A 19,651-nucleotide genomic window follows, 5' to 3' on the forward strand; every position below is an offset into this window, starting at 1 on the left:
GGCCTTTTTCATAGAAAAGCTGAAGTTCTTCTTATTCATAACAGAACTGAAAGGTTTTCTTCATAGAATATCTACTTTGGTAATACCTACATAGTTGGCAAATCGATTTTCGATTTTTACCGACTAATGCAAAATCGACTAAAAATTTGATTTGTTGTCAAGAGATAAAATGCAGCCTATTCAGTTCGAAATTTTAATTCTCCACTTGCATTAAAAATCAACATCAGATCACATTTTTCTTATTTTACTTTGTTTTTTTATTAAAATATGTAGAAAATGAACCTATACACTTTACAATCGAATGTACATAAATAGTTGAAAAAAAACTTTCTTCTCTGCGTAAATACTTCGAAAACAAGTATTTAGTGCAACATCACAATGTCATATCCTTACAAGGCATAGATGATAACTTGCACGGCCATATAGACGGTGGCCAAGAAGGCAACAAAGAAGGAAATAGCACGGGCTGGTTGTGGAACAACAACAACGGCATAGACCAAGGTGTGGACGATGCGGGCAATAGCAACGGCACGGAACAAATTGATGGCCAAGAATGCGCTGGGATTGGTCATGACGTAGAAGAAACCGGCAGCAAAGAATGGGAAAATGTTTTCCATATCATTCAAGTGGGCTCTGCAAAAAAACGAAGAGGAGACAAAAACATGTTAAATAAATTCTAGAATCTGGAAGATATTACTGTGAATTAACTTACCTGCGAACACGTTCAACGTAGGGATTATCATAGGTCACCTTGTCTTTCTTGGACATGCAATCTTCGGGATTGGCGAAGGTCTGTAAAATGATTAAAAAAGATATTATTATTGTATATAATGACATAATTTTTTTAAAGATGGAATTGTGGCCAATAGATAATAACCAAATATTTAGAATAACTATGGACCTATAATGACTATTTTCCCTCCACAGGAAGTTTTTTTCGCCCCAAAAATGTGCAAAGTATAAATCAAAACGATATTTGTGATAGAAATCGAATTACCCTAATTGTCAAACACCAGCGGTCGCCGAAACTGAGAAGTACCTGCCGAAAAGAACTATAACCACCATAGCGCAGCTTTCCTAAACACACATCAAGCGAGAGTTGCCGGGATCGAAGACATTTGTCCAAATTGCAAGCAGAGCTCGCATGATACAGGTCATTTATTTGCATGTCGAATTCAGTCCACACATCTTCGTCCCATTGATCAGTGGCTGAGACTAGTAGAAGTGGCGAATTTTGGTGACAGATACAGACAGCGTGTTCAGATTCTGGAAGGAGCTTTTTGAAAAGCTGCTGGTATCAAATAGAGGCGGTGAAGAAGATATCTCGGAACCAATAAGAGATGACGGTTTAGAATGTATACCACCTAAACAAGATGAGGTCAGAATAGCAATCAATCGGTTGAGGAATAATAAACCAGCAGTTTTCGATTATCAGTTTTCGGTTACGAACCAAACTATTCAAGACTGTCAGGAGCATGCATCAGCTGATTAGTACAATTCGATAAGAGAAATGCATGCCCAATGATTGTAACCTCTGCATCCTCATCAGACGATATGTACCAACTATTAATTAGTCTCCTTCCCATCGCATATAAAGAGCAATCCAGCGCGCTAAGTGAACGACTGAAGCCAATGGCCAATTACATTATTGGATCATACAAATGCGGCTTCAAATGCCAAATCTTGGAAAAGACCCCCGAAAAACACATCGACACATTTTTGCCTATTCGTCGCCTAAAAATCCTCATACGACAGGATAATACGCGCAGAGGTTGTTAAAACCGCGTCTGTATTCGGTATTCCTGCAAAATTAGTACAGGATAACTTTAAGTGACACAAGGCAAATCCACACTTGACCAGATTTTAAATCTGCGCGAAATCCTAGAAAAGACCCAAGAGAAACACATGGACATATTCCGCATATTCGTCTACTACAAAGACGCATTCAACAGCCCAATCCGCACAGAGGTGTTTAAAGCCATGTCTGTATTCGGCATACCTGCAAAATTAATACGGCTATGCAGGATAACTTTAACTGGAACAAGATCACCAGTTAAAGCCGGAAAGGACTTATTGGAGCCCTTTAATACCAAAAAAGGTTTCAGACAAGGTGACAGTTTATCGTGAGATCTTTTTACATCCTGCTGGAAAAGGTCATAAGAGAGGCAAAGATGACATCGATATAATGGATCGAACATTGCGAGCTGTAACAGCCACCTTTGAACAAATTGACAAGGAGTCTGCCAAAGTTGGTGTGGCAGTAAATGGCGAGATGATCAAGCTGATGGTATCAACGCGAAAGACGTCCAGTAAACTTGGACTCACACTCTACAAGACACTGATACTAACCGTGCTGTTATATGGATCTGAAACATGGGTACTTGCGCAAGCAGACGTGGAGTGGTTGAGGGAAAAATTCGCATGAGTTGTAACCTCTATTCTCGGACATCGGCATTGTCAGACGTATCGAGCTGCAGCAACTGCATTGGCTAAGTCAGGCTGTGAAAATGGATGAGGCATCTGATGGCTCACGCCGAGGGGAAAGGCCACGAATAAGATGCAAAGTTTTAGAGGATGACAACATTTCGAAACATGGTCCTTCAAATTGGAAATGTTGCGCGCAAGACTGATGCGCCTAGAAATCTGTTTTAGGCTCGGCTTAATGTTCTGTCACTATTCGGATGGTTTGGCTTCTTGGGATGGATCCCGAGTGTAATGAATTGACCGAAAAAAGATCCCCACGGTCAGTCCAAAGACGAGAGGGGCTGAGTCCAATATGCTGAGGATGCGAAACTCTGTTGGGATTTTTTTTATTAATACGGTTTATGAAAACCACACTCTGCAGACTTTGAAATTTTAGCTAAAGCAACATTCTGAAGGTTTAGCTTCTGCGGCATAACCGATGATGAGATGGCCAGGCCAATGGTCGCCAATGTCAACGAAGGAACAAAGAGTGTAAGATATCTCGCAAAATTAATGTGCTAGATTGAAAGAAGATTTAGCAAGGTAAGTATCCGACAGAGAAGAATTACAAGAATTGAAGAAAGAAAATCTTGCCACAGGATCATAGTTGATCAAATAAAACGAAAACAGTAAAATAGTAGAAGGTGTCCAGAAGAAAACTGAAGATTCCAAGGTGCACAACTGATGCTATTCCCAATAAATATGCTAAAGATCGGCTAGGGACAAAATACAAGAATTGAAGGAGAAAATCGTTCCTTATGAAAAAAGAACCGGATTCCAAGCTCTCATCAATAAGAAAAACATATAAAAATGTTAGTTAGTCTATTTGGCCTTTAGACCGGTTATACTATTCATTAATGGCAAGTCATGCCCATGCGGCTATTTAAAAAGTTGATGACTTTTGCTCGCTTCAAGATAACTGTAAACAAATGGTTATGTGCCAACAACAATGCGTTCTCTCGTTTTCAGCTTGTTTATATCTCTCCCTCGCTCTCAGTAAATTAGGGAGTGTGGCACACTCGTTTGTTTTCCATACATATGCAAATTAAATATATTACATATTCCATCATTTTTAGCGCATAAAAAACATGTCTAACAAAGTTTAAGATTTTTTTGTGAATCAATAAATTTTATTGAAATATTGAATTAATAATTTATCGGAATTTGCAAGTCATGCTTATTTAGCTTATTCCTAAATACGAAACCCGTGCTTATGAACATGAATGAAAACAAATTGCTAAGGTTCGATCTATTATTTCACCGGTATTGTGTTCCGTTTTTTACCAATGAAGTTTTCTCTCTTCATTAAGAAAAAGACGAATGTTAGAGAGAAAGTAACACCAAAGACATTGACCTTTGATAATGGCGTCCAAATGAAAATCTTCAACTTTCATCATGTATATTATGAAACAAAAATTCGATGATGTTTGTTTCTTCACACATTTATGGAAATATGGTCACACTTTCTAAAATTAATTAGTATAGAATTAGATTTACAAGAATTGAAGAAAGAAAATCTTTTCTTACTATCACAGTTGATTAAATAAACCGAACACACATTAACAAAGTAGAAGATGTCCTGAAGACAACTGAAGATGCCAAAATTAGATTTGTTATCAATATTCTAAGGGATCTGATGGATATTTGAAGAAGGAAAATCGTTTCTTAGGAACCACAACAAAGGACGCTTCCCAGAACACAACTTAAAATGTCAATGTTAGCCTTGAAGGAAAATTGAAGACTACAAATAAGCGTCCTGACCTAGAGAAAACATGAGGCTACAAACATACATAATCTTAAGTCTTTGGAAGTAGACTTAATGCTATTTTCTGAATGTTTCTGATGCAAAGCACACTGTGAAGTTTTTGGAGCTTAAGCTAATGCAACCTTCTGAAGGTTGCAACTGTTCCTGAGGCCGAACTTGAGTTGGCGAAAAATATCCGACAATATCAGTTGGAGGATGAGTGAGGGGTTCACAAGATTGAGGAGTTATTTAGCTAGAGAGAACAATTATTTATGATAGAGAACACGATACAGTAGTTTTGACTTACAAGCACAAACAGCACTTTCAAGTATTTCTATGCGGGAAAGTCAAAAGTGCAGATATCTTAAAATTCTTATCTGCCTCAACGTTCACGCAAGTGAAATCAAACGAAATATTTTAGGGGCATACAAAAGTTTCCCTTAAAGGATGCTTGCGGCCATTGCATGCCCAGTTTCAACGTGACATAAAAATAAAAGATGAAAACAGGCAATAAATCTTAGATAAAGCAGCGGATTCGATAATATACAGCCATGGACAAAAATTTTCGATTTCTTTTGATCTGATGTAATTAGGCATTCCGGGTTTTTTGGATCAAAATGACGATAGGATTCTGTAATGGAAAGCTGTAAATTTTTTTTTAAGGATTCTGTAATGGAAAGTGCTGAGTTTTCTTTACGTCCAGTTGAGAGAATTCGTCTGCTGAATAAAATTGAGACATAAAATCCGAGATAAACCTGCGGATTCGATAATATACAGCTATGGATGTTGTTAGAGAAATCTGAGTTTACAAACATTATAGAAAGAAGGCCGAATAATTCTTTGCAGAAAAATTTCGATGTGCTGTAATTTCTGAACAAAAAAATTGGTTCGGATGATATATTGGATATGTTGTTTTTGATGGGGGTGATAGTACTGTAATTTAAAATTTTGAAACCTATGAACAGGTTTCTAAGGGAAGGGATAATCAATACAACGATATGATTCTGCAATGAAAAGTGGTAAATTTTCTATGCCAGCCAATTGACAGAACTCATCTATTGAATAAAATTGAGGCCTTAAATGTGAGATAAAGCTGCGGATTCGATAATATATGTACGTCCATGGATGTTATTCTTAAAGAAATCTGAGGATACATACATTTTAGAAAGGACTGTGGTACATATGGTCCAGTTGTATTTCATATAGTAGAAAATATTTGCCATGAACTTGATTTCGGGATACAAAGAAGTTGTTGGTGTATTTTTTGACTTCATCAAGATGTTTGATCTCGTAAATCATTGGATATTAATTAATAAATTCAAAAGTATATTTGAGCTTTATATACATGAGTTGATAAAAAGAATTTGATATTTTTTGGAGAACAATTGTGATGTGAGTTCCTCCTTTCATGGGCGCATGAATGAGAAAGTACTGCAGGTGCAAGTTGAATACCATTCATGTTTTATTGACAGATTATGCCAGGGTAAAAAACAAAACTCCTAATTATTCGTCCATGGATGTTGTTGGAAAAAAATTTGAGGTTATATACATTATAGAAAGGTCCGTGTTACTGATAGTAGAAAATATTTGCCATGGACTTGATTTCGGGATACAAATAATTTGATGGTGTATTTTTTGATTTCATTAAGATGTTTGGTCACGTATAGTTCAACATGTATATACGAAAGTTGATACATAGAATTTGCTATTTTTTGATGAAATATGGTGATGTGAGCCTCTTCTATAGGCACATGATGAGAAAGTACTGCAGGTGCGTATTAAATACGACTCATGTATAATTGGCAGATTATGCCAGGTTAAAAAAATCAAGGTCCATTAAATATCTGGGTGTAATTATTTGTAATTTGATATAGAATCTGATATTCTACGAAAGTTTACCCTATTGTTGAGTACTGATAGCAAGTTTTTGATATATCAAACGTTGATTCAGCCTCACCTTAAGTATGGAAAAGTCTAGATACATATTTGTTAGAAGCATGAATTGTAATGGCTAAAAATCCTCGACCACCTATCAAAATTTGTGAGAAGTTTTTAAAGTCACCAACTAAGGTTTATTAAATATCAGTATGTAATTATGAGTAGAAATTTGATCTGGTATTCTGCGGAAGTTTTACCGATTGTTGAGTACTGATAGCAAGTTATTAATATATCAACCATTGATTCAGCCCCACCTTACTTATATTTCAATATTTGATTTGGCTATATAAATATTTACAATAAAACCAAAAACAAACTTATGAAATCCTCTTCAGTTCGTCAGGTAATATTTTCAAAATTGCTTTGTCATCTCGTACGTAAATATTTGTTAGTGGTCATATTTTTCCAATTTTTGTTTGCTCGTTTCTAAGGCAACACCTGATCGGACATGAGCTTTGTTTTCGGATTAATGAAATCTAAAGATAACTCATTGAACTTTGACTTTCATAATTTACTGGAAAACACATACAAACATACATATATTATATACACAACTTTATCAGTTTTTTTAACCATTGATAGTCGCACCTGTAATATTTATATTTATTTCTTTCTAAATGCCAAGCTATTTGATCATTTGAACTATTCCACTCTGATAATAAAAAAATAAAATCGAAAAGCAACAACAAATTCCATTCAATTTTTCAATTTTGGTTTTTTGTTTTTTTTTTAGTTCCAACCCACTTACCTTAGTCCTGAAACGTTGCATGGCAGTCAACAGCGACATGAACATCATTTTCACCACCAAAACAGCACTCCAGAAGATATAGGCTTTGAAGACGGCATTATCGAAAGTCAATAAATCCAAGGCGGACATTTTGCTGTTGTTGTTGTTGTGTTTTTTATTTAATTAGAAAACAAAAAGAAAACTGCGTAAGACTACCGGCTCAATCGACACTTCGTAGTGAACTGAACTAAGGTCTTCACTAAATTTTTATACATTTTTTTTGGTCAGCATTCTTTTGTTGGTGCGTTTTGTGTCGTCGTTTGTCGTTATCTCTGTTTTTTTATTTTCAATGGCGGGACCGGCATATTCTCAACGCTCAATGGCATGACATGAATAGTATTTCAGTGAGAAACGTCGCTCTCACTTTTTTACGAATGTGTGTCGTGGGGTCTTCTCATTATTGTAAAATACATATTGTTTTTTTCGGTTGGGCTCTCATTTTATGGAGACAAATGGAAATTTGGGGGCAAATGAGTCATTCCATAATAAATTAGGTATAAAATTATTCACTAATTTTTAAAATATCCGAAAATAATTTTGAAAAATTGCAAGCTTGGAATTTTTCCAAATTTTTTTTTTAAATTCATGTTTGGATGATCTTTAAAAAATTCTTATAAGGATAATCTCTCCAAAAATAATTTATAAAAAATCCGCAGTTAGACTATGTCTCCACAAATAATTTTTTAAAAATGCACCCTTGGATAATCGCCAAAAAAAAAAATGTTTTTTTTTTAATTAATATAAGTAATATTGTAGTCCGTAATATCTTCAAAAAATTTGTCAAAAATTCCATGGGTAATTTATTCAAAACATTTTTTTTCAGTTTACGTTTTGGTTATCTCTCCAAAAATAATTAAAAAAATAATCTCTCCAAAAGTTATGTTTAAAGAATCAACTAACGTTAGGATAATCTCTTGAAAAAACATAGAAAAAAATTATTGTCTCCAAATATAACTTTAACAAGTGAAAAAGCGTTAAGTTCGGCCGGGCCGAACTTTGGATACCCTCCACCATAGATATACTGACAGGTACTTGAAATGGAAATATAGGGAAATTACCAAAAAGTGCACCTATATCGAAATTTCCACAAATCGGTTATGTAAACCAAAATGTAAACTATAAAACAAATTTCAGAAATTTTTAATGGACAATTATACCCACATCTTTATGGATAATGAGGGTGTATACACTTTGACACGGTTAAAATGGTTCTGGACCCCATGTTTCTTTGGACCAAATTTGTTTCAGAAAATTTTGATTTCATCCAAACTTAGGCCATCTTATTTTTTCTTTCAAACATAGTTCAAGTTCGAAGATGGGGAATATCGGTGCACTCCTTCTGGTACCTCCCACACAGGGGCTAGGTCTAAATACGGGTTATAGTTCATATATAGTTCATTATCGAACCTTACGTTCTAGTTTTTTATCTCAATATAATCCGCTGGTGATATGATTACAACAGAGTCTTAGAACCAAACCCAAAACGCAGAACAAATTACATAATTATTTCAATCTAAAAAAGGGGGTTAAATGGGGACTACCCCAAAAAGGGGCTGCATGTTAATAATTTTTTGTAGAGAAATTTTTTACCATATACGACTACAAAATACAAAATTTCAGCGAATTCGGTTCAAAAACGTGCTCAAGAACCTCAAAATAGCGAAAATTGGGGGTACCCTTATATGGAGGCTGCCAGAAAAATTGGGCCTATATTTATTATTTTTGGTGGAGATATTTGGAACCCAATAAGAACCAAATGTACCAAATTTCAGCGAATTTGTTTGAAAAACGCGCTCAAGAACCCCAAAATACCGACATTTGGGGGGTACCCTTATATGGGGGCTACCAGAAAAATTGAACCTATATTTATAATTTTTGGTGGAGATATTTTGAACCCAATAAGAACCAAATGTGCCAAATTTCAGCGAATTCGCTTGAAAAACTCGCTCAAGAACCCTAAAATACCGGCATTTGGGGGTACCCTTATATGGGGACTACCAGAAAAAATGGACCTATGTTTATAATTTTTAGTGGGGAGATTTGCTACCCAATAAGAACTCAAAGTACTAAATTACAGCCAATTCGGTTGAAAACTACGATCAAAACCCCCAAAATACTGAAAATTAGAGGATACCGTTATATGGGAGCTACCAGAAAAAATGGACCTATATGAATAATTTTTAGTGGATAAATTGGGAACCCAATAGCAACTCAATATACCAAATTTCAGCGAATTCGGTTGAAAAATGCGCTCAAGAACCCCAAAATACGGAAAATTGGGGGGTACCCTTATATGGGAGCTATGCCTAAACGTGGACCGATGTATCCCATCTTCGAACTTGACCTGCCTGCAGACAAAAGACGACTCTATGCAAAATGTTGGCGCTCTATCTCAATTCGTTTCGACGCTAGAGTGATTACAACAGACAGACAGACAGTTAGACAGACGGACATGCTTAGATCGTCATAGAATTTTACGCTGATTAAGAATATATATACTTTATAGGGTCGGAAATGATTATTTCGATGCGTTACAAACGGAAAAACAAAACTAATATACCCTCCATACTATGGTGGAGGGTATAAAAACTAATCTCTCCAAAAAAAGTAATTGAAAAAAATCTCTACAAAAATGATTTAAAATGTTAATCTCCGAAAAATCTCTTTGGATTTGCCAGGTCTGAAGCCGCATTGGTATGGTCCAATAATGTCATTGACCATTGGCTTCAATCGTGCACGTAACACACAGGATAGCACTTTATATGCGATGGGAAGGAGACTTATTTCTCTATAGTTGGCACATATCGTCTTGTCACGTTTTTTGTGCATCGACTCCTGCTGCTTTATTGTTCTTGAGCCGATTAATTGCTTTTATGACCTCATCTTGGCTAGGTGGTATACACTCTATACCATCATCTCTTATTGGTTCTGGGGTATCTTCTTCATCGCCACTATTTGATACTAGAAGCTTTTCGAAATGCTCCTTCCAGATCCTCAACACGCTGTCTGTATCTGTCACCAGGTTTCCTTCTTCATCTCTACAGGACGATGTGCCTGCACCAAAGCCTTCGGTTAGGTGTTTTACTCGTTGGTAAAATTTCCGGACTTCATTTTGACTCCTGTACATCTCGATTTGCTCACGCTCACGTTTTTCTTGTTCTTTCTTCTTTTTTTTTGTGAAAACACTTTTCTCCTCTCTCCTTTTCTCCTGATAATTCTCCATCACATTACGTGTTGCTACTGCCTGCAGGGTTGCCCTATACGCTGCGTTTTTCACATCAGTAGCATTACGACACTCCTGATCGTACCATGGGTTTCTTGGTGGTTGTTTTTGGTACCCAAGTGTTGCTTTTGCTGCAGTTTGTAGGGTGTGGGCAATTCTTTGCCATTGTGCTTCTATACTATTATCGGGACAAGAACGGCTTTCTTCAAGCAGATGGATAAGTTGAGCGGAGTAGGCTTCGGCTATCTGTTGCGTTTACAGCTTTTCGACGTCGAGTTTCCGTGTTGTGTTAGATCGCACCTTCGCTGCAACATTAAGACGACTGCGTACCTTGGCTGCAACAAGGTAATGGTAGTGGCCCGAATCGATATTCGCTCCTCGGATCGATCGGACGTCTAAAACACTGGATGAATGCCTTCCGTCTATCACAACATGATCAATTTGATTTCACGTTACTTGATCAGGAGAGATCCAGGTGGCCTTGTGTATATCGAGATGCTGAATCTGGTGCTGCTAACTACCATGTTTTTTGCTACCGCGAAGTCAATCAACCGCATGCCGTTGTCGGATGTTTCTTCAAAAAAAGGCTGAATTTTCCGACGGTGGGGCCAAATATATTTTCCCTTCCGATTTTTGCATTAAAATCTCTTAGCAGAATTTTAATGTCATGGCCAGGGCAGCAATCATGTGCTGTTTCTAGGCGCTCGTAAATTATGACATGCTTATCTTTGTCTTCGGTCGGAGCATGGGTGCAAATAAGACTGATGTAGAAAATCTTCGCTTTTATACGGATTATAGCAATTCGCTCATCTACTGGAGTGAATCTGGAGACGAGGTCTTTTATTCTCCTGTTAACCAGTGCGTAATCATCTGATTTACTTACGCCTGTCCCGATCCATCGCATTTCCTGTAAGGCAATAATATCGATTTTGTACTTCTTGAGTACATCCGCCAAAGCGAACACTGCGCTTGTTCTGTACAACGTGCGCACATTCCAAGGGCAGATTCGCATATCGTGGTCCTTTATATGTTTGCGGGGGTCGTCATCATTGGGGGGTTAGGTTTTCTTTTTCTTTGCTTTTTCATAGTAGGAGGGGTTTTCCGAGTGTGGACAACTAACCCGACGCATCAACCCATTTTATTTACAGTTCTTATGGGTGAACTCGCGGCACATATTAGCTTACTATTTCAACGGGTGATGAAAATAGCTACCCCAGGTGACACCGCGGGGGAGTCAATGTCCACAATTGAGATTAAAGAGGGACCAAGATAAGCATGGACATCGCCACATTAAAGCCAATCAGAGCCGTTGCTTGGTTTCTCTCACCCCCTATGTCCCACACACTTGAATTATCTCTCAAAAAATAACCTCTCGTTTGAAATCTCTCAAAAAATATTATTTAAAAATTCCACTCTTGGATAATCTGTCAAAAATATCATTTTTAAAAAAATTCAAACTTTGATAATCAAAATATTGGTCTTAGACCCACCTTTAAGTATACCGATCGTAATATCTCGACTAGCTGAGTCGATCTAGACATGTGTGTCCGTCCGTCCTTCCGTCCGTCTGTCCATTATAATTTGTAAACACGATACAGGCCACAGCTATGGACCAATCTTCACGAAATTTTGCATGTAGGATGGGTTCTGGCCAATGAAGACCCCTATTGTTTTTGGTAAAGATCGGTTAATATTTAGGGGATGAAATGGACCAAATACTTAATTTTTGTCGGGTTTTCTGGTCGCTCCAGAGGCCGCAATTATGGCCCAAACATCTCCAATTTTTACATGGAGAAGGGGATTGGGCCAAAGAATAATCATGCCAGTTTTGATAAAGATCGGTCAATATTTAGCGGGTCAAATGGACCCTGACTTTTGTGTGAAAAATGACAAAATTTGTATTCTATAGCGTATATATTCTCCCCTGAAGGACATTGGGCCGAGAAGTTGATAGTATACCCAAGAGGAGTTGACCTTTAAATTGATACCAATTATATTGTCGTATGTACTAGGATGTGGGAGCTACACTCAAATATGTACAGGTGCTTACGTATTCAGATATTATTTAGTAACCCATTACCAAATTAGAGAACGGGAATATAGCGCTGATCGCTTTGAAATTTTTCATGAAGTTCCAGTTGTGGTCAAGGACAACGCTTTTAATTTTCGGTGATGATCAGATTAAAATTTTGAGATGAAATGGACCGAAAATTTATTTTTTTTGCGTGTTTTCGAGTCGAATAATATCCGAACATCACAACACAACCCACCGTGAAGGGAATCTGGACAAGTAATTAGAAGGGCTTTACTGAATATTCGAAAATGCAAGGAAAAGGTTCTGTTGACCTCTAATCGGGCAAGAGGATGCAATAGCACGAGTAAACATCGGAGTAAACTTCCGCAGAAAGTTAGAATTCCGTGGTAGTTGTGTAGGGTATCGTATGGTCGGCCCCGTCCGACTATACTGCTCCGCTCACTGGTTTAAAAAATCTACGCTTGGAAAATATTTCCAAAATTATGTATTAAAATATCCAAATATAATATCTAAAAAATCCAATGACAAGATTTCGTGACCACTTCTTGGTGGAACGCCTCTGATACCGGCAATGGTGACGTGTTGAAAGCTTATTTGTTGTCATAATTTCCGAACTTATGCGAATATGCATGTCAGATCTAGGCGATAACAAAAACAAATTGTTTTGTTTTGTGGAAAATTGGCAAAGAGAGCGAACTGTTATACAAAACCGGTATACTGTTATACGAGTTTGCAAACCCTCTTGAGGGAGACAAACTGAATGACGTTTCGGGCAGCATTTGGTGTTATAGGTATAATAGACTGGGGTGTCTTATTAAATATTTCCCTTAAATAAAATTCAAAAAAAAAAAAAAAATAATAAAAAAAATTTTCCAAAATTCCAAAAAAAAATTTAAATTCCATTTTTAATTAAATTCTTCAAAAATGTTTCTTATTTATTGAAGTAAAACCCTTTGAGGGTTCAAAATCCACACCCACAAATTATTATATCTTATGAAAAAATTAACATGGTATACCGTTTTTTAAAACTAATGGAATTCGATACAAATTTTAAATGCCATATAACCGGTGATCAGATAACCTGCACCGAACGATAAAAAGCGTGCAGGTTGTGGAACCACGACCACAGCATAGACCAATGTATGTATTATGCGAACAGCGGCCATTGCACGGTATAAATTGATTGCCACCACTGCCGATGGATCGGTAAGAACGTACAGGAAGCCGGCAATGAAAAAGGGTAGAATATTCTCCAGGTCATTTAAATGGGATCTGAGAAAGAAGAAGAAAAAAATATTCTTTTCAAAATAACGAAAAAGATAAAAGATGTTGGGTAGACACTTACCGGCGTACACGTTCCACATAGGGATTGTCATAGGTGACCTTGTCTCGCTTGAATAGGCAATCTTCGGGATTGGCAAAAGTCTGAAAAGGGGAGAATAAAAAACATAAATTTTTAAATAATATTCTTTTATGGGTTCCTCAAAAAATATTCTTTTTTAAAACCACGCCTCTATGGGTTCCTCAAAAAATATTCTTTTTAAAAACCACGCCTCTATGGGTTGGTCAAAAAATATTCTTTTTAAAAACCACGCCTCTATGGGTTGGTCAAAAAATATTCTTTTTAAAAACCACGCCTCTATGGGTTGGTCAAAAAATATTCTTTTTAAAAACCACGCCTCTATGGGTTGGTCAAAAAATATTCTTTTTAAAAACCACGCCTCTATGGGTTGGTCAAAAAATGTTCTTTTTAAAAACCACGCCTCTATGGGTTGGTCAAAAAATGTTCTTTTTAAAAACCACGCCTCTATGGGTTGGTCAAAAAATATTCTTTTTAAAAACCACGCCTCTATGGGTTGGTCAAAAAATATTCTTTTTAAAAACCACGCCTCTATGGGTTGGTCAAAAAATGTTCTTTTTAAAAACCACGCCTCTATGGGTTGGTCAAAAAATATTCTTTTTAAAAACCACGCCTCTATGGGTTGGTCAAAAAATATTCTTTTTAAAAACCACGCCCCTATGGGTTGGTCAAAAAATATGGGTTGGTCAAAAAACCACGCCTCTATGGGTTGGTCAAAAAATATTCTTTTTAAAAACCACGCCTCTATGGGTTGGTCAAAAAATATTCTTTTTAAAAACCACGCCTCTATGGGTTGGTCAAAAAATATTCTTTTTAAAAACCACGCCTCTATGGGTTGGTCAAACAATTCTTTTATTAATCCACGCCTCTAAAAATATTCTTTTATAAATCCACGCCTCTAAAAATATATTCCCACGCCTCTATGGGTTGGTCAAAAAATTTTCTTCTATAAATCCACGCCTCTATGGGTTGGCCAAAAAATATTCTTCTATAAAACCACGCCTCTATGGGTTGGTCAAAAAATATTCTTTTATTAATCCACGCCTCTAAAAATATTCTTTTATAAATCCACACCACCATTGGACCCTCGAAAAAGTAAAGAAAATATATTTTAATGGAGGTTCCACTGTTATAGATTCGATTCTCTCTTTATGAGCGTAAATTTGTTTTAATGCCTGTTGGAACGCATTTTCCGTAGAGTAATTGAAAATACCTGCTTCCAAGCTTGAAATGACGTTGTGAACCACAACGTCATTTCAAGTTTATGCATATCATTATCGAGCGTTTAAAACTAATTAGATGCAGTTAAATGACAAGCAAGTATGGAAAAAAATAAATAAAAAACAACTATCATTTAATTGAAATGCAACCTGCAATGCAATCCATATTTATTATATCTGAACTTTGGAATGTTAGGAAGGAATAAAATTCGAAATTTCTTGAAAACACTTGAAGTACACAAATTCATCTTCACATCCAGGCATTTTTTAAATTCCGTTGTTATAATTTTTCGGTTCTATAAATCTGAGGTCCTCCGTATAGAATTATTTTTATTTATTTATTTTTTATTTTTTTAAAATTCTTTTCCTTACTCACCCCTGTTCGGAAACGTTGTAATCCGGTCAATATGGCCATTGCCAAAATTTTCAACACCAAAATGCCCGACCAAAAGATGTAAGCCCGGAACACATCATTGTCTAGATTCAATAAGTCTGTTGAGTTTTTTGCCATCGCAATGAATTGAATATTGTAATTGTTAGCTAGCTCGAATATCCGAACGATTGAACTTATGAATTGCTACTGGTTACGGTCATCATTGCGGAAATTGATTATATTTGTGATTCTCTGATTTGTAGAAATTGCACTGTCAGAGATTAATGGAATGCTCACAATCTGAATAGATCAATGTAAAATTAAGAGAGAATAGTAAGTTAGCAGGTAAATTAGATTAGCAATCTCCTATAAATATCGGCAATTGACATAAGGTACAGAGCGAGGGGAATATGCGAATTCTAAAGGAAAATATTCTTTAAAATATCCACGCTTCTGTGTCCAAGAAATATTCTTTAAGAAATCTACGCCTCTGTGGGGTGTTCAAGAAATATTCTTTAAGAAATCCACGCTTCTGTGGGGTACTCAAGAAATATTCTTCAAGAAATCCACGTTTCTGTGGGGTGTTCAAGAAATATTCTTTAAAAAATCTACGCTTCTGTGGGACCCTAAAAAAATTTTTTAAGAAATCCATGATTCTGTGGGACCCTCAAATATATTCTTTAAGAAATCCACGCCTATGATGGTCCCTCAAAAAATATTCTTTAAAAAATCTACGCTTCTGTGGGACCCTAAAAAAAATTTTTAAGAAATCCATGATTCTGTGGGACCCTCAAAAATATTCTTTAAGAAATCCACGCCTATGATGGTCCCTCAAAAAATATTCTTTAAGAAATCCACGCCTATTACGGTCCCTCAAAAAATATTCTTTAAGAAATCCACGCCTATTACGGTCCCTCAAAAAATATTCTTTAAGAAATCCACGCCTATTACGGTCCCTCAAAAAATATTCTTTAAGAAATCCACGCCTATTACGGTCCCTCAAAAAATATTCTTTAAGAAATCCACGCCTATGATGGTCTTCGAAAAAATATTCTTTAAGAAATCCACGCCTATGATGGTCTTCGAAAAAATATTCTTTAAGAAATCCACGCCTATGATGGTCTTCGAAAAAATATTCTTTAAGAAATCCACGCCTATGATGGTCTTCGAAAAAATATTCTTTAAGAAATCCACGCCTATTACGGTCCCTCAAAAAATATTCTTTAAGAAATCCACGCCTATGATGGTCTTCGAAAAAATATTCTTTAAGAAATCCACGCCTATGATGGTCTTCGAAAAAATATTCTTTAAGAAATCCACGCCTATGATGGTCTTCGAAAAAATATTCTTTAAGAAATCCACGCCTATGATGGTCTTCGAAAAAATATTCTTTAAGAAATCCACGCCTATGATGGTCTTCGAAAAAATATTCTTTAAGAAATCCACGCCTATGATGGTCTTCGAAAAAATATTCTTTAAGAAATCCACGCCTATGATGGTCTTCGAAAAAATATTCTTTAAGAAATCCACGCCTATGATGGTCTTCGAAAAAATATTCTTTAAGAAATCCACGCCTATGATGGTCTTCGAAAAAATATTCTTTAAGAAATCCACGCCTATGATGGTCTTCGAAAAAATATTCTTTAAGAAATCCACGCCTATGATGGTCTTCGAAAAAATATTCTTTAAGAAATCCACGCCTATGATGGTCTTCGAAAAAATATTCTTTAAGAAATCCACGACTATTACGGTCCCTCAAAAAATATTCGTTAAGAAATCCACGCCTATGATGGTCCCTCAAAAATATTCTTTAAGAAATCCACGGCTATGATGGTCCCTCAAACAATATTCTTTAAGAAATCCACGCCTAAGATGGTCCCTCAAAAAATATTTTCTTTAAGAAAACCACGCCTATGATGGTCCCTCAAAAAATATTCTTTAAGAAATCCACGCCTAAGATGGTCCCTCAAAAAATATTTTCTTTAAGAAATCCACGCCTATGATGGTCCCTCAAACAATATTCTTTAAGAAATCCACGCCCATGATGGTCTCTCAAAAAATATTTTCTTTAAGAAATCCACGCCTATGATGGTCCCTCAAACAATATTCTTTAAGAAATCCACGCCTATGATGGTCCCTCAAAAAATATTCTTTAAGAAATCCACGCCTATGATGGTCTTCGAAAAAATATTCTTTAAGAAATCCACGCCTATGATGGTCTTCGAAAAAATATTCTTTAAGAAATCCACGCCTATGATGGTCTTCGAAAAAATATTCTTTAAGAAATCCACGCCTATGATGGTCTTCGAAAAAATATTCTTTAAGAAATCCACGCCTATTACGGTCCCTCAAAAAATATTCTTTAAGAAATCCACGCCTATGATGGTCTTCGAAAAAATATTCTTTAAGAAATCCACGCCTATGATGGTCTTCGAAAAAATATTCTTTAAGAAATCCACGCCTATGATGGTCTTCGAAAAAATATTCTTTAAGAAATCCACGCCTATGATGGTCTTCGAAAAAATATTCTTTAAGAAATCCACGCCTATGATGGTCTTCGAAAAAATATTCTTTAAGAAATCCACGCCTATGATGGTCTTCGAAAAAATATTCTTTAAGAAATCCACGCCTATGATGGTCTTCGAAAAAATATTCTTTAAGAAATCCACGCCTATGATGGTCTTCGAAAAAATATTCTTTAAGAAATCCACGCCTATGATGGTCTTCGAAAAAATATTCTTTAAGAAATCCACGCCTATGATGGTCTTCGAAAAAATATTCTTTAAGAAATCCACGCCTATGATGGTCTTCGAAAAAATATTCTTTAAGAAATCCACGCCTATGATGGTCTTCGAAAAAATATTCTTTAAGAAATCCACGACTATTACGGTCCCTCAAAAAATATTCGTTAAGAAATCCACGCCTATGATGGTCCCTCAAAAATATTCTTTAAGAAATCCACGGCTATGATGGTCCCTCAAACAATATTCTTTAAGAAATCCACGCCTAAGATGGTCCCTCAAAAAATATTTTCTTTAAGAAAACCACGCCTATGATGGTCCCTCAAAAAATATTCTTTAAGAAATCCACGCCTAAGATGGTCCCTCAAAAAATATTTTCTTTAAGAAATCCACGCCTATGATGGTCCCTCAAACAATATTCTTTAAGAAATCCACGCCCATGATGGTCTCTCAAAAAATATTTTCTTTAAGAAATCCACGCCTATGATGGTCCCTCAAACAATATTCTTTAAGAAATCCACGCCTATGATGGTCCCTCAAAAAATATTCTTTAAGAAATCCACGCCTAAGATGGTCCCTCAAAAAATATTTTCTTTAAGAAAACCACGCCTATGATGGTCCCTCAAAAAAAATTCTTTAAGAAATCCACGCCTATGATGGTCCCTCAAAAAATATTCTTTAAGAAATCCACGCCTAAGATGGTTCCTCAAAAAATATTTTCTTTAAGAAATCCACGCTTCTGTGGGGTGCTCAAGAAATATTCTTTAAGAAATCCACGCTTCTGAGGGGTGCTCAAGAAATATTCTTTAAGAAATCCACGCTTCTGTGGGGTGCTCAAGAAATATTCTTTAAGAAATCCACGCTTCTGTGGGGTGCTCAAGAAATATTCTTTAAGAGATCCACACTTCTGTGGTTTGCTCAAGAAATATTCTTTAAGAGATCCACACTTCTGTGGGGTGCTCAAGAAATATTCTTTAAGAAATCCACACTTCTGTGGGGTGCCCAAGAAATATTCTTTAAGAAATCCACGCTTCTGTGGGGTGCTCAAGAAATATTCTCTAAGAAATCCACGCTTCTGTGGTGTGCTCAAGAAATATTCTTTAAAAAATCCACGCTTCTGTGGGACCCTCAAATATTCTTTTAGAAATCCATGATTATGTGGGGTGCTCAAGAAATCCACGCTTCTGTGGTACCCTCAAATATTCATTTAGACCTCCACGCTTCTGGGGACCCTCAAAAAATATTTTTTAAAAAATTATCGCCTCTGTTGGTCCATACTTTTAAATATATGGTACCCACTGTGACGTGGCCTATAACCCACAATAGGACAATCAGTTTTCCTAACGCACTTTAATTGCGAAAAAAATCATTGTTATTATACATCGTTTACTTGTCGTGTGGTTTTGTTTATTAATAATTTTCAAAAATAATTAGGTTATGTTTACAACGTGGTCTCTCAAAAGCCGGTCACACACACACGAATGCCAACACACTGAAATTGACAATAGAACAAATATTTTCAAATTATTCTTCCCCCCTTTTTAGTGCTCTAGATCTACTTAGAAATTTAGTTCAAATTCTCAAACACCCAACACCCTTTACCCGCCATGAATTAAAACTGCATTACTCACCCAACACTTTTCTGAGTCAATGGGTCCGATGTGCTTCCATACCCATCCCCATTATCATCATCTCATTATAATATTTTGGCATTTATGCAGTGATTATCATCCAACTGTAGGCAACTTTTTGTACAATTTTCTTGGA

The 19,651-nt window shown here is 36.1% G+C and overlaps 2 protein-coding genes across 2 annotated transcripts; both read right to left on the reverse strand.

Annotated features, from left to right (window-relative positions):
* Positions 1–389: 389 nt before the first annotated feature.
* LOC133330811 (microsomal glutathione S-transferase 1-like) lies at positions 390–7,049 on the reverse strand. Its single transcript, XM_061539218.1, has 3 exons — positions 6,894–7,049; positions 713–792; positions 390–633 (listed from the first exon to the last, which is right to left on the reverse strand). The coding sequence occupies exons 1-3, from the start codon at positions 7,020–7,022 to the stop codon at positions 390–392; spliced, it is 453 nt and encodes a 150-aa protein (XP_061395202.1). The 5' UTR covers positions 7,023–7,049.
* Positions 7,050–13,218: 6,169 nt separating this feature from the next.
* Positions 13,219–15,281, reverse strand: LOC133330815 (microsomal glutathione S-transferase 1-like). The gene is made up of 3 exons (XM_061539221.1): positions 15,147–15,281; positions 13,536–13,615; positions 13,219–13,462 (listed from the first exon to the last, which is right to left on the reverse strand). The coding sequence occupies exons 1-3, from the start codon at positions 15,279–15,281 to the stop codon at positions 13,219–13,221; spliced, it is 459 nt and encodes a 152-aa protein (XP_061395205.1).
* Between the last annotated feature and the right edge of the window lie 4,370 nt (positions 15,282–19,651).

The sequence above is a fragment of the Musca vetustissima genome, unplaced genomic scaffold (genome assembly GCF_032173495.1).
Source record: "Musca vetustissima isolate MV318-11 ecotype Yass unplaced genomic scaffold, APGP_CSIRO_Mvet_v1 utg13603, whole genome shotgun sequence".
NCBI classification, from domain to species: Eukaryota; Metazoa; Arthropoda; class Insecta; order Diptera; family Muscidae; genus Musca; species Musca vetustissima.